General features: G+C 37.4%; 2 protein-coding genes across 3 annotated transcripts in view; both read right to left on the bottom strand.

Annotated features, from left to right (window-relative positions):
* The window catches only part of IMMP2L (inner mitochondrial membrane peptidase subunit 2), a 914520-nt gene that overhangs the window by 653740 nt on the left and 244915 nt on the right, over window positions 1-15865 (bottom strand). The window lies entirely within an intron of this gene.
* LOC133072271 (protein ILRUN-like) overlaps window positions 6863-15865 on the bottom strand; it is a 32153-nt gene continuing 23150 nt past the window's right edge. The window contains exons 2-3 of one of the 2 annotated variants that reach the window (XM_061165350.1): window positions 13225-13337; window positions 6863-12252 (exon numbers count right to left, since the gene is read on the bottom strand). In XM_061165350.1, the coding sequence (XP_061021333.1) occupies window positions 6958-7458 (501 nt within the window). In that variant the 5' untranslated portion in view covers window positions 7459-12252; window positions 13225-13337 and the 3' untranslated portion in view covers window positions 6863-6957. Of the gene's footprint in view, window positions 12253-13224; window positions 13653-15865 lie in introns of those variants that run through there. The other variant, XM_061165349.1, reaches the window with a different exon arrangement.

Here is a 15865-nt window from a genome sequence, read left to right as displayed (position 1 = left end):
CATTGTGACAGGTGTGCAGTGTTAACCTACTGTGGCTTTATCCGTAATTTACTCTTCCCTAACGGAAAATGATGCCAGGAGAGAAAATCACCTCTTTTCAAGTATTTATTTGCTCTGTGATGAAATGTTTCTTCACGTTTTTTTGCCCATTTCCTAATTGGACTGCTTGCTTTATAAGCTACATTTTGAGTTATTTACATATTTTAGACTCTAGTTTTTTTGTCAGGTAAGTCTCTTGTAAATATTTTCTCCTAGTCTGTAACTTATCTTTTCACTCTGTTACACAGGTCTTTCACAGAACAAATGAGATCAAATTTATTGACTTTTCCTTCTGTGGATTGTGCTTTTCGTAATATAGTCCAGTAACTCTTTACCTAGCCCTAGATCCTAAAAATCTCATCCTGTTAATTTATTTTTTCTAAAACTCTTTTACTTGTATGTTTTGCATTTAAGTGCAAATGATTCTTTTGGAGTTAATTTTATTTACATTATGAGTTTCAGGTCAATTTCATTATTTTATCTGAATGGCCAGTTGCTCCATCAACCACCATTTGTTGAAATGTTTATCCTTCCCCCATTGAATTGCTTTTGCCCTTTAGTTAAGTTCAATTTGTCAGAATTCTCTGCAGGTCTTTTTCTTGGGTCCATACTCAGTACTTAGTTATGTGTCACTGTTCTGATTATAGTAAGCCTTAATGAAAATAGTTATAAAAAAAATAGGTCATGCCAGTTTTCTACTTAAAAATCAAATTTCCAAGAGCTCCCTGTTGCACAGAAAAATGATATCCTAAGTCCTTATCCAGACTCACAGAACCTTACAAAACCAGATCCCATACAGCTTTCCACTTTGCACCTTCCATTGCTCGTGCCCAGGCTGCTATTCATTTCCACCATCAGTCTGCTCTTTGTTTTCTGAGTACATCTTAGAAACTTTACCAGAATGTTCTTCCCCAAATTTTCATAATATTTTTTTTGTCATCACTTCTTATCACCTCCCTTAAAAAGTCATATGTACATATGTTCATTCAGTTCTGACAATATCCTAAAAGGTGTTATTATTGTCCTCATTTTCTAAGTGAGAAAACTAAGGCACAGACACACTGACTATCTAACCACGGTTACCCTTCGTTTGAAACGGCAGTGCAAGGATTCAGCTCAGGCTGTTTATGTGCTTAGTCATCATACTAAAAAAAGAGGTGAATTAAAAGACTGTTTTTTGGTTTTTTTTTTTTTCTGTTTGGCTTCTCTGATAGAGATTATGACAATTGCCGAAATCTTTATTACTTAGCACCTTTTATTTGATTACTTCTAGTTCTAGTTCCAAGGAAAAATATTGCTATCTTAGGAAAGGGTATCACACAGAGCAAATTTTAAGAGAATTTCTTCAGTGTGACTCACTTGTGAGATAATTACAGGGCTGCCACATCTCTAGCTTTTCACTCGACTCCAGTGACCTAAACCCCAGATAAAGCATTCACTAAATTTCCCCCTCAAACTTAGTTGGATCTTAACAACCTTAAGAGAGCTGACTATACTATCTTCTAAAGATGCCCTTATATAAACATCATTTGGAAATCTGAAACAATTCAACTTTTGAAACCAGTTTCAAAATTTGAAACCAGACATAAACTGTAAAAAGCCCAAATGCATTTCTAAGTAAACATTTTCTTTGATTGCCTTGCTCTGCTCTTTACTAAGCATCCTCAAAGTACTGCTTTTTCTCCCTTAAGCAAACTATAGAAATGTGAAAAATTAGAACATTTACTATTTATAAATTACTTCTGTAAATATTAGTAACTTGAAGTATGAATATGTCCTCAATCCTTCCTTCAACAAAAATGACACAGATTCACAGCAAAGCATCTCTGGCTGAAAAAATTAAAAAGCTCAGCCTCGAAAAGCAAATCTCTATGTACTTGCACACACTCACTGTTTTGAAGCAGCCAATATCTATTATTTATTTCTGCAATGTCTTTCCTTATCTCTAGAAAGTGCTTGGGGATTTCAATTTTATGATTGTGACTATGCAAAGTTAGGATATCCTGTATTTTATTCTATGACACTCCTTTCTAATTTGGGGAAGAAATAACTTACATTTGATTCTCCTGTTCTTTACAACTATACCTGATCCCTTTGTCAGAAATAATAATGGCACAACAAAGGCAATCTTTCAGATCTGGGTAGACAGTTTTTGAATATTAAGCTTCCCAAAGATATGGGCTTCTCAAATTTGAGAATTTTTTTAAAAAAAGAAACACACAATATATCAATCTCAGCACCTTCCCAAGGGTTCTTCACAAATGGCTTTTGATGAGGCCTCATCATTTTCCATGCAATAAAAGAAAAAGGTGTGATAGAAAGAACAGGGTTGAGGGAACAGCTATAAAAACCACAATCCCCCCCAAAAGAGATTTAGTCAGAAGAGAATAAAACATTCTGTTGGATACTCTAATCAGCAGCTATGTAAGGAAAAAAAACACTCAAAAGTTAACCTCAGACATTAATGGAAAGTTTATTGCATCAGGAAGAAAATGAATTCCCATACAGTATTAACTTCATACATTAAAATGAATTGAAGAAACTTATTATTCAAAAACAAAGAATGGCCTTTGGGAAACTCTGCTGTCTAAAAGGATTTAATGGTCAAAGCTTGTCTGGATATTATCATGAATTAAACTAATGAGAGGATGAAGATATTGTTAACAGGAGAGGAGCTCTCCTGAAATGCTAACCTTGCCATTTCTGTCATATGATGAGAAATCAATGCCCAAGTAAAATGTGCAGCTAGAGCTATTACAGAAAATAAATGCCACAGCATTTATGGAGATAGCTTTTTCCAAAGCAAAAACATACTCAGGGTGGTAGGGTGGAGAAACAGAAAAACACTCTGGAGAAGAAAATGACAACCCACTCCAGTGTTCTTGCCTGAAGAATTCCATGGACAGAGGACATATTGTTCCACAAATGGAAATGAAATTAAGGCCCTGAGAACAAACTGGGAAGAATCAAAATGTAATGCTCAGTCATTTGCATATTGTGAGCCAAAATACATATACCTTTATATACATACACACATGCATATACACATGTGTATACACATACATACGTGTGCATGGATGTATAAATTTTAATGCATACTTTATTCAATATTTTACATTATAATATATATAGGATATATGTATATTTTTGGAAAAAAAGATCAGGAAACAGGAGAACACACTATCTGGCCATCAGTATCCAAAATCAAAATAATGCACATGTAACTTTAAAAAGCATGAGAGGACCATATAAAAAAGCTTAAACATGACCCTTCCTATTTTTCCTTAAAAAACAAACAAACAAAAAAAAAACCAAGCAATCTAAGAACAATGATCTACATGACATTCATAAAAGAAAAGCTCCAGAATCAAGAGTTTGAAAGTATGACAAAGAGAGTCTTCTGTTGAGGAAGGTGGCTCCATATCGCAGATGTTAGCTGTGAAAGGGAGTAAAAGAGAAGAACTCCATGACAACTATAAGAATACAGAAAAAAAAAAAAAAATTGTTATACTGTGGGAAGTTGTTTTCTTCAGTTGTGCTATGAAATGGAGTCTCCAGAGGGTGGCAAGGTGGGGGAGAAGGGGAGTGGGAAGTTGGTTATGGAAAAAAAAAAAAAAAATCAGAGTATGATTAAACAAAGAAGAGGGACAGATTACTGGAAAAGAATTGGTATTTTGGCAGCAACTTAGAACAGTATAAAGGAATTTCAGGTCTTTAAAAAACTCATTTCCTTATGGTTAAACTAGAATGACAAATTAATTTTAAAATTATTAAATGCATGTTTATTAATTTATTCGGTGGGTATAGCTCATAAAGACTGATGAACTTGCAGACACTGAAGCATCAACTTTCAGGACAAAGCTGAGCACTAGGTCCTTGAAACAACGGCCTCCTGAGACTGCCACTACCCTGGATGAGGTCTCCATCCCATCGGTGTCTACCTGCAGTGTTTTATACAAAAGGTACTTGAGAATTTATGAAGCAGCTTCTGGGGAAAAGTGGTGAAAGAAAGTGTAAGATAGGAAAGAGGATAGTAGATACCTTCTACAAGTATCAAAAATTTCAGGCATATAGATCTCTAAATATCATGAAGTATAAGAAAAGAGAATGTCAATTTTCATGGATTGATATTCTTGTTAAATTAATGAAACTGACTTAGATTAAAATGTGTGTAATGACTATCTTTTCTTTTTCTTCTTCATTTTATTTAACATTCCAAAATTTTCCAAAGTGCATCTCTATAATTTGAATAAGAAACAGTCATTTAAAAATTCTAGCACAGATCTGACTTGACTGGCATTAGCATGAACACATTTTCAGAAGGATTTAAAATCTTCTCATTTTTCTATAGGGAATCATATTGATGATACTGGGATGGAGTTTTTTCCTCTTTAATTCAGAGAAGAGGCTACAGATGCTATAATAATGGGCTCTTCTGATAAAATAATGTGGCAAAGCCAATCTCTGGAGTGTAACTCAATTACAGGGATCGCATACATGAAGAGGTATATATGGACAAATACTACATTTAATCTTCAGCCTAACTAATGATTTGGAAAACCTGAAAGTGTTCTATTGTTGATTCCTTTGATACTCCTAGAACTAATGTCTTTTCATAACTGACACACCTTTAAAAAATATTTTTCCCTTTACTGTTTTAAAACCAGCACTAGAAAAAAGAACTTTTTCTTTTATTCCTCTCAGTCAAAATTACAGAGATTGCTATTCTTGCTACAAAATATCCTTCAATTTGATGCCCCCAAATTTCCTTCTAAGCAAAAGGCCTGTTTCTGAAATATAGGCCTACTTTCAATGTTATAAAAAATCTAAGCAGAGGAAGCCAAATTTGGGCCTTACCAAATTCAAATCTTTTCCTTACAAAGAATAACATTACATCACCCATTCTTCGCCAGGAAAAATGTTCTTACATATTTTTCACCTCTTTTTTTAAAAGGGTGCATTGGATTTTATATAATTTTATTTCAAAAATGTTGATTTTCAGTGATGAAAAGACATTTAAAATACCCATTGAGAAAAGCAAATTTACAAAAAGAAAAGGTAAGTGACCTAGAATTGCCCCACAGGACTTTGTTTCTAAGAGTACTGCAGCACTCACCACAAGGAGCTGTGGTCTGTTTTGCATTATCTATCTTTCCCAATTCAACATGAGAGTTGGGAGAAGGCAAAAAATATACTTCACTCATCTTTGTACCCAAACTAGCAAAGGGACTGAAATGTAGTTATAAAAACTGATCTAAATTTTTCAGAGGCAATTTCAGTTACTCCATCTTCAGAGACTCCATATGACTCCATACTCCATATGACTCCATCTTCAGAGAATCTATCAGACCACTAATTGGTATTAATCTTCTATTTAAAATTCTTTTAACATCTCTTCCACCAGTTCACATGATGGCACATGGTTCCCTTTCCCTCTCTTCTGCATGCTAAATTCCTACACAAGTACATGCTTGTGCATGTATGTGAGCATGCATGCATGTATGTTCCCCATCGTCTATGTACACGCAGACAATGAAAACCCAAGGGTTATTCATCTCTGTGTTCCTACCAGAATATCTGTCACATAAACCACATAACAGACTACCGAGAAATGCTTATTGAATGAAATGATAGCTGATATCTAGCAAGTTTGCTGTCTGTTGATCTTGATTAAAAATAGAGCCAATTATTATCAGTTGGGGCACCAGGTGGCGCTAGTGGTAAAGAACCTACCTGCCAATGCAGAAGATATAAGAGACGTGGGTTCGATCCCTGGGTCAGAAAGACCCTCTGAAGGATGGCAATGGCAACCCACTCCAGTACTCTTGCCTGGAGAATCCCATGGACAGAGGAGCCTGGAAGACTGTAGTTTATAGGGTCACACAGAGTCAGACGTGACTGAAGCGACTTAGCATGCATGCATTCTCAGTTGTTTGAAGTGATTTCAATGTGAAATTTGGGGAACTGGACAAAGCACAATTAACTGCCAAAGTCTGTTACTAATTTAGTTTTAAGGTGGCTCAATAAGATCAGAATCTACAAACTCATGAAAGCAAACGGAAAGAAAAAAGGCAAGCAAAATACAGTCTATCACCCTTTTGCTATAAGTCTTTCATGGGTAAGTGGAACTCACAATCAGCTGCCTATTTTTTTGGACTATGCTCTTAATCAGCAGTCTCTGATTTCATAGAACACAATTTTCCATTGACTGGAGGGGTGAGCAATTTGGGGATGATTCAAGTATATTTTATTTATTGTGCACATTATTTCTATTATTATTGCATCAGCTCCACCTCAGACATCAGATCCTGGAGGCTGGGGACCCCTGTGCTAAACAATAGTCACATTTGACGTTGACCGCTCCTATCTTTTATTTCAGGGAGTAATGATCAAAGCTCTGAACCAATTTACTCCATCAATTTGCTGATGTCTAACTTTTATCCCTCAGGCTGAATTAGTGAAAATGAAGTTAACAGGATTACAAGCCTGCTACCCTCAGCAAGATGGAAGAAAAGACTGTATGAATTATCATTATACATTAGCATTATACTTTCAAAACATATGTTTATGGAATTGATCATTCATTATTAAAAGAGCTTTTCTGGTATTTAAAGAACTGACTGACTGTAAGAAGTATTTTTTTAAAAAACATTTTTCATTTAGTTCTTAGTTTACCATTTCAGTCCATTTTTCACATGTGAATAAGACGGAAAACTCAAAAAAGGAAAAGATAGAGCATATACCCACCATCTTAAACTACATAAAAACTTAATACATTATAATGTTTGACTGTAAAAAGTATTTTATTGATATATCTCGCAATTTAAGGATTTTAATATTTTTAAACATTTGTTTATTTGGCTGAGAGCTATATCATAAGTGTTACTATTTGGTGTTTTATTTTGATTTCATCAACATTTACTTTTTTTTTTTTTTTTTCCGCCACTGTCCCTGATACATTCCTGCTCTGCTGGGGCTGCACATCTGGACGCTGACATCTGCAATCTCTTGGGGCTCTAGCGATCTCACCATCACCATGTTCATATGTCCAAACTGGTCTCCCCCGACATATTTAAGGCAAACCCCTGGAGGCCAGGCCTCTGCCCCAGAATTCTGGATCCGCCACGTTTTTATAAACTGGGTGTCAGGAGGTATCGACTCCCCTTCTCCTATGGTGACATCTTCAACAGAGGACATGGAGGGTACACTGATGTTTGGGCTCTCAAAGTCATAAGAGGCGCCAATTGCTGCTTGTAGGTTCCAGTTGGTCATGTCCAGGAAGAAGGCGCAGCCGGCCGGGTTGAGCTGGAAGCCGAGCGATCGCTGAAACTCGGAGATGAGCACGTCCTTGTCCGTGGTGCCCAGGCAGCCGAACTTCTGCATCAGCTCGGGGTCCAGGTGCACGTCCATACCCTCCATGGCTGGGGCCGGACACTCGCTTCCCGGCTTCCTCACAACCAAGCAGCCGGCCGGGGACCGGGAGGGGGCCCGCTCCGCTGAGGGAGGCCCCGGGCCTCTCACCGCCTCAGCGGGGTGAACTCTCCCAGCCGCTCACTCGCTCTCGCGCCCCCCGCCCCCATCCCCCCCACCCAGGGGATTGTCCCAACCCAGGGACGGAACCTGGGTCTCCTGCACCGGAGGAGGATTCTTTACTTTCGGCAAATAAAAAGGCGTACAACCAATCAAAATCAGATCTGATATCCAGAGACTCCAGAAGAAATATATAGAATATACTTGAACATTTTAAGCAATACCACATATTCTAAAAAACAGAAATGTGGACTGAGTTGTTTTACTAAGTAGAAAAATTACACTGGTATACATCAACACAGTCTTCTAAGTTGTAACTACGTTCTGCATCTTTATTCTTCATCTTTCCAACCTCAGTTGTGATCACTGTCTACAAGATCATATGTTTAAGTCAGTAAATATGCAGCAAAGGGTTTCACATAAAAAGGCAGATATAAGATGTAGACAAAACACAGTGTCCTACTTCACAAGATACTGCGATAAAATGGAACCATCAGAAAATACGAAACATTTCATGAAAAAAATGGAAGTTACATAAAAAATAAGGGCAAGCAAAATAAGAAAATCTTATGAGAAAGCTTCATTTGATACACATCATACAGATGTCAAAGGAAAGGAACTGATTTTTAGTGGAAGTGTAGTAGTTGGGGGCTGGATCCAACAAGCAGTGAAGATGAGCCAGTAGTAAAAAAAAGAAAAAGAAAACAGTCATAGAAAATTATTTTAAATTTCCATCTACGTTATGCTATGTTATGCTATGTTTTGAGTCATCATTTACATCTGTATAAAAAGAGCCACAGTTTTTTCTAGACAGAAAAACATAAAATTGATAACACAAAAAGGGCACCATTACAATTTCAAAACATTGGATTCTTCCTGGCCAATCTTATTTTAATGGTATCATCATACAAAAGAAAGAAAATTACGTGGAACAATTGAAAAAAATATTCCTCTGTCATAAACTTTGAAATATAACATTATAATGAAAAAGAGTCTCAGGAGAGATTTTGGGGAAAAGATGTATTCTTCAATAATAATTTAACTTGGCCTGAATTCATAAGAATATCCCTTAGTTTTGCAAATTGCCTCCAATTTGCCAAGAGCCATTCTTTTATGCTGGCTTAAAATAAGCAAAGATTACACAAGTACCATGTGCCATCCTAAATAAGGAAAGAGGAAAAAAACAAGTACAATATGGTATTTAAACAGCTGTGTGAAGATCACTGGTTAAAACAAGAATCATTTTTCAGCTGAGCTTGTTATGCTTCATTTTGCTAAATATAAACTAGTGCATCATTAAATTAACCACTGATTTGTAGACCAAAGTCCAGAGCCCCACCTGCAAATAATCCAATAAACATAATAATTTTTCAAATGCTAGTTAAACTGTCATAATTTGGGACTGAAAATGTGGAGAAAGAAGGAAAAGATGCAGAAATTATTTTGTAACTATAATGAGCAAAATGCAATTGTTTTCATTTTTTGCAGTTTTATTTGCGTGAGCCAACAATATACAACAAATAATACTTCTGTAAATACTCTAGTAAGGATTTCACACAAGTCAATTAGTGCAGATTACTGAAGAAACTCAATCTTTCGGAAACAAAAATTTTACATACTATGCAGTCAGTCTAGTGAGCATTGCAAGTACATGAGCTTGAACCAGTTGATAACATAGAGGAAAACAGAGCATAAGTTTAAAATAATTTTACTTCAAAAGGTCCATGAGGCACCATCTAATGTATTAGAGGAGTTAATTCACTATGTGGTAATTCATTGACAAAAAGTTAGCACTTATTCACATAGACTCATTTTAATCTCCTCTTTCCATTATGTTACAGGATTTTATTTCTCTATAAAGTAAATGAAACATTGTAGTAAAATATGTGATTAAGCAAATACGTTCAAAAGATAACAAATATTCATTTTTTTCAGAGCCACCATGTCATATAAACCTATTCAGAGCAGAAGTTCTTTAAGTGAGATTCACGTAGCCCTCTCATCTATCAAAAAGTTCAACAGAGGGAATTGGGGGAGGAGGGCCCATGTACTTGGGTGGAAAAGAAATCATACGTTTATTTTCACTCACATCTAACTAAATGTTTAAATTTCCCTCTGTTAAGAAGGCAGACAAAAAATGACGATAGTATTAGACTGCTACTGCTAAGTCACTTCGGTCAAGTCCGACTCTGTGCGACCCCAGAGACGGCAGCCCACCAGGCTCCCCCGTCCCTGGGATTCTCCAGGCAAGAACACTGGAGTGGGTTGCCATTTCCTTCTCCAATGCATGAAAGTGAAAAATGAAAAGTGAAGTTGCTCAGTCGTGTCCGACTCTTAGCGACCCCATGGACTGCAGCCCACCAGCTCCTCCATCCATGGGATTTTCTAGGCAAGAGTACTGGAGTGGGATGCCATTGCCTTCTCCGAGTATTAGACTAACTGTGATCAATAGAAATCACAGATAATTTGAAATACTGTTATACTCATCACTAATTCCAAAACTGAAATACTTATTAGTAATGCTAATTTTTATTTATCATCACTATAGATATATTACTATACTGTACTATACTGGAAATTTTAAAATATTTTGTTGACTATATTTCAACTTAATTGACTTGCATAATCCTATGCAATCTATTGGATTTGAAAACATTGTGACATCCACAGACTTCAGATTGCAAAGGAGTCTACTATGTCTCAAAAAAAAAAAAAAAACTGTTAACCACCTCTGATTTTTATTCTAACATGTAAGAAAAAGGGTAAGAAGACAAGATATTCTGGAGATTAAAATTATACTTTGTGTAAATTTTTGTTTTTGTCTAGTTTTGCTTTATTTTTTAATCCCAAGAGAACAATCATTCTAGCTGAAGCCCATCAAATAAATACTGCTTTAAGCATTAACAAACACCTTCCTCTTCCACCCCTCATTGGTTCTATGAAATGTTCTTTGGTTTAAAAGTTTACAGTAATAATGGGGAAAGTATGAATTGTTTGCCCTTACTTACTCATTTTAAAAATAACTTCAAGGTGTACTAGATTATGATAGCAGATTGCTTATAACCCTGACAGTAGAGTGCTTTCTATGCCAGGTGAATGTAAACAGCTTCTTGTAATCCTGGCTGATTGATATAAGGAGGGGAAGGATTTGCAAAATCAATCGCTGTATATTGAGGACTAGAGATTAGAATGACTAGTTCTCCAAAAGAGATCACATCTGGAATGGTAGTGCAGTTGGAAGCAAAACCGGATTAAACTTACAATAAAACAACTTCCAAGGCCCATTCTCCCTTTGCACAAGCCAAGAAGGTGAGTAAAATGAGGATGTGATAAAAAAAAAAAATCTCTGTTTTTTAATTTCTCACATATTTTATGATGGCTCTAATCTCTACAATTCCTGCGACACAGTACTTTTTGATTATTCTGCTAGACAGGAGAACATTTCCAGGACTTTCACCTGGCCCCCTCCCATAATATCCCTCTTTCTATGAGTCAGAGACAATACAGCGTTCTGCAGGGTAAACACTGAGCAACTGGGACAATGACCACAAGGTAGATACACAGACTCCCTGGAACTACAGTGAGATCAACTCAATCTAGAGAGGGAAGCAGGGAAATAAATTCATCATCCGTTCACCATTTTTCCAATGTCTCATTTTTCCAAGAACAATGGTCGTGTTTTGTTTCCCTCAAAAGATTAGCTTCAAGTAAGGGTTATGTCTAGTAATTCTTAAAAGAGCTGAGACCATCCCTTTCCATAATGCTCAATCAGTCTGGTAAATAACTGAGATCCCGCTGGGAATAACCTGAGGGAAGATCTTCAGTATACATTTACAGCAATAGCAACAGCTTATGCTCAGAGGGATCTAACTCTCCCACCTTATTTAAGGATCGTGGACTTGTGAACTGGCTTAGGTCTAGAAATTTAAGAGACCATGATGCTCCATGATGGTGAATGAATTCAGGTTTCTGGTCATGTGACCCAACAGTTTCTATGCCCTTAATATGTGCTTTAAGGGTTTAGCCACCTTAATGATAACAACCCAGGGGGTCACAAAATTCTGACTGTCACTTTGGCTCTTCTGCCCATTACAGTAACTATACCCACTTTTCCTCTGACAATTATACCTAGACACCCAGGCTCTGTCTCTAAAGGATTCCATGATTCCATTTAAATGAGAGCCCATTTCAGCGGGCTTCTCTGGTAACTCAGACAGTGAAGAATCTGCCTGCAATGCAGGAGATTCAATCACTGGGTCAGAAAGATTCCCTGGAGAAGGGAATGGCAGCCCACTTCAGTACTCTTACCTGGAGAAATCCATGGACAGGGGAGCCTGGCAGGCTACAGTTCATGGGGGTTGCAAAGAGTTGGACACTACTGAGAGACTACTAACACTTTCATTTCTTTCCATTTCAATAGCGGCACATAACATATTCCAAGGCTATCAGAGCATAGGGGAAAATTCCATAATTTTTCCAGGACTTGAGTGCTCCCTTCACTAACACATTTCCCAATGTCTCAACAAAGGAAGTACTTGTGGGTCACACAGGATACAACCACTCTTCTCCCTCGATTTTTTTTTCCTAGCAAGGTAGAGGCCATTATACAGTCTTCAATCTGAGAAAAAATAATCCCATCAGAGATACAGGAGGGGCTGGCTCCACAATAAAGGATGGGTGAAACTGCAAGTGAAGCGTAGAGAGAACTCAGGTTAAAACTCTCAGATTCATCTGAGTTTATCTAAGTATATTCATGTCAATTCTCATGATCCCATGTCTACTTAATCAATTCTTATCTTACATCACTAAGCTTGGGAGGCTGTGAATTCAACTTAATGTATAATACTACAAATCTCAGGGTCAAATTTGGGGTCTTACTTTCAGCTGCAGAAGAACTGTAACAATGAGGAAGACAATCTTAGTGGACCAACATGGAGCTCTGTTTCTCTCACCATACCTGAATTGAGAGTTTAAAGCCCTCAACTCACCATTTCCTTTCTAAAATTTTTCTATGCAGTCAAAAGCAACCAACTCCCCTGAGAATCCTAGGAAACATTTTTCCCACCATAAGAGTCAATTAAAACTTCCATTTGGTTTCCCAAAGCTTTGATTTTAGAGAATATTTTCAGTAAGAAGTCTCATAATCTGGGTAACTAACAGGGCATGCCAGAGCACTTCTCTGTTGAGAGTAAGACCCTACTGTGTTTAACCCCAATCAGTTAAGTAAATTTTCATCTTTGAAATCTCTTTTCTGAGACCACTTTTGATTATTATTCACTAGGATAGAAGTATTCTAGGTATTTCAAATATAGAGCAGGAAATTGATTATATAGATGTTGAACAGGTTAGAAGAAAAAATGGGAGAAGGGGGCATAACCAAAGGCACACAACAAGAACTGGGGTGCCTATCAAAGTCAGGGCACTACTACCCTGGGCTGAGACCCGCAAGCCTGAGATCATTGCCCAGCACCTGGAAACACTGCCACAGTGGCCTCTGGGGCTGTTCTGTTATTGTTCAGTGGAACCCATATTACTCCACAGAAGTACAGACAGAGATGCTGCATGCTGAAGTACCCCATCCAATAAAAGGAAATAAACAGTTGCTTCTTTCCTCTCACCCTCCCATCTTTCACCACTGCCTTCCTTTGACTGTACCTGACAGAGAACTTGCTTTAGCAATGGGGTCTGGCATTCATGCTTCGTATGTTTTGTATCTCTACAGTGGAGTAGAATAGGTCAGGGATAGTGTTGAGAGATGATAGCCGAAGCTGGCAGGAAACCAAACAGCAATGGTTAAATTATGACCATTTTTATCTTTCATAAACCATACAAAAAGCAATCTGAATGGTAAATTGTACAGAAAAACAAGCAGCAAAGAGGTACTCAAAATGCTGGTTTCATTCTATCTTACTTTTCCTAATATTCAACAAGTATTTACTGTGTTTATTGCACTTGACATTGTGCTAAATATGCAAAATCAATGACAGGAGTTTTACTCTACTCTGAGGAAAGAATACTATATTATATGAACTAGTCAATTTGTACCAGGGATAAAGAAGAGAAACATGACTAATGGATGGTCTAGGAAGGCTTCAGGAAAGAAGTGACTCTTGCAAGAAAATTGGAATTTGGGCAGAATACAGCAAGAAAGGGGTATTCCAGGTCAGAAAGACAGTATGTGCAGAGGTAGACAGACAAGACAAAGCAGGCCTGGAAAGTGGAAGAATTTTATGTAGTTGCAATATCAAGTGAGGAGTTGAGGGAGTTCAAGGGGGTATGCTAGGAAAAAAGGCTGAACTGGCTACAGTGAGCAAAGTATGACTCTGTAGCTCCTACAGCTGATCAGATGGTGTTTTACAGATTTAGACAGTAGTATTGTCAGATCTGTCTGATATATCAAGGCTGTATATTGTCACTCTGCTTATTTAACTTATATGCAGAGTACATCATGAGAAATGCTGAGCTCGATGAAGCACAAGCTGGAATCAAGATTGCTGGAAGAAATATCAATAACCTCAGATATGCAGATGACAACACACCTATGGCAGAAAGTGAAAAAGAACTAAAGAGCCTCTTGATGAAAGTGAAGGAGGAGAGTGAAAAAGTTGGCTTAAAACTCAACATTCAGAAAACTAAGATCATGACATCTGGTCCCATCACTTCATGGCAACTAGATGGGGAAACAATGGCAGACTTTATTTTTGGGGGCTCCAAAATCACTGCAGATGGTGACTACAGCCATGAAATTAAAAGAGGCTTGCTTCTTGGAAGAAAAGTCATGGCCAACCTAGATAGCATATTAAAAAGGAGACACATTACTTTGCCAACAAAGGTGCATCTAGTTGAAGCTATGGTTTTCCCAGTAGTCATGTATATGAGAGTTGGACTGAAAAGAAAGTTGAGCACCAAAATATTGATGCTTTTGATCTATGGTGTTGGAGAAGACTCTTGAGAGTCCCTTGTACTGCAAAGAGATACAACCAGTCCACCCTAAAGGAAATCAGTCCTGAATATTCACTGGAAGGACTGATGCTGAAGCTGAAACTCCAGTACTTTGGCCACCTGATGCGAAGAACTGACTCATTTGCAAAGACCCTGATGTTGGGAAAGATTGAAGGTGGGAGGAGAAGGGGATGACAGAGGATGAGATGGTTGGATTGCATCACCGACTTGATGGACATGAGTTTGGCTAAACTCCGGGAGTTGGTGATGGACAGGGAGACCTGGTGTGCTGCAGTCCATGGGGTCGCAAAGAGGTGGACATGACTGAGTGACTGAATTGAACGGAACTAAACTGATTGTCAGATCTGATTTGCATTCTAGAAAGATAACCGCCAGAGGAGTGGAGGATTAATGAAAGAAGATAACACTGAGGGGATGAAAAAGTAGGTAGCTGTTCAAGTGAAAGAAAACAGAACTAAAGGTGCCATAAACTGAATTAATCCCCACTTGTCCTACATATGCATAGCCTAAAAAAAGCTCAGCTCTTCTCATCTTTCCTTTTGCAAGTTCACCAGCTTCTAATCAATCTGTCAGTTAAGCTCGTTTCAAAACTATTAATGTATTTTCACTGACCACTTAAATAATTCTATTTCTCTGTTGAGATTAATAAAATCACCCTATAGACTCTTCCAAAGAAAAAGATGGAGACAGGTAGAATGTAAATGTAAGGAGTAACTAGTAAAAAGAATGTGAATTAGGCTGTGATATATATTCTATCTTTTATTTACCTATTTTGTCACAATCCTCTTACAGCAAATCTAACTCTTCAAAATGTTGCTCATAAATTTTGCCATATTCTTTCATACATCATCACTAGACAAACTAGAAGTTGCCCAAAGAAAACCAAAAGGAAAATATTTTTAAGTATAGTGGCAAATCCCACCCACAGAAAAATTAAGAATCAATTGTTATTGCTTGAAAGGTCACCATCCGTCAGCACAGCACTGACTTTTTTATATCATAATAAAAGGCAATCACTTGTGACACTATCACAGCCTGTTTTATCCTGCCAACCAGGAAAGTGGCCCTCTCCAATTGTAATTGATAGTTCTGCATGAAACCTTGTATTAACTTCTTGCTATGGAAAATTGGGGCAGTTAGGCAGAGGGAAGTCCAAACAACAGGGTAAGAAATAGAGAACTAGCCTTGACAAGTGACAGGAACATAGAACACGAGTGTTTCCTTAGCATCTTGCTTCTAATTGTATTACAGCACTTAAAATACTTGACCAAAAATTTATCTGACTTCTCCACTAGCCTATGAGAGTCCTTCGCGGCAGAAACAATTATAATTC

Source organism: Dama dama, chromosome 18, assembly GCF_033118175.1.
Source record: "Dama dama isolate Ldn47 chromosome 18, ASM3311817v1, whole genome shotgun sequence".
NCBI lineage: Eukaryota > Metazoa > Chordata > Mammalia > Artiodactyla > Cervidae > Dama > Dama dama.
The sequence above is the reverse complement of the archived record's forward strand: the minus strand, read 5'-3'. Positions and strand labels throughout refer to the sequence as shown.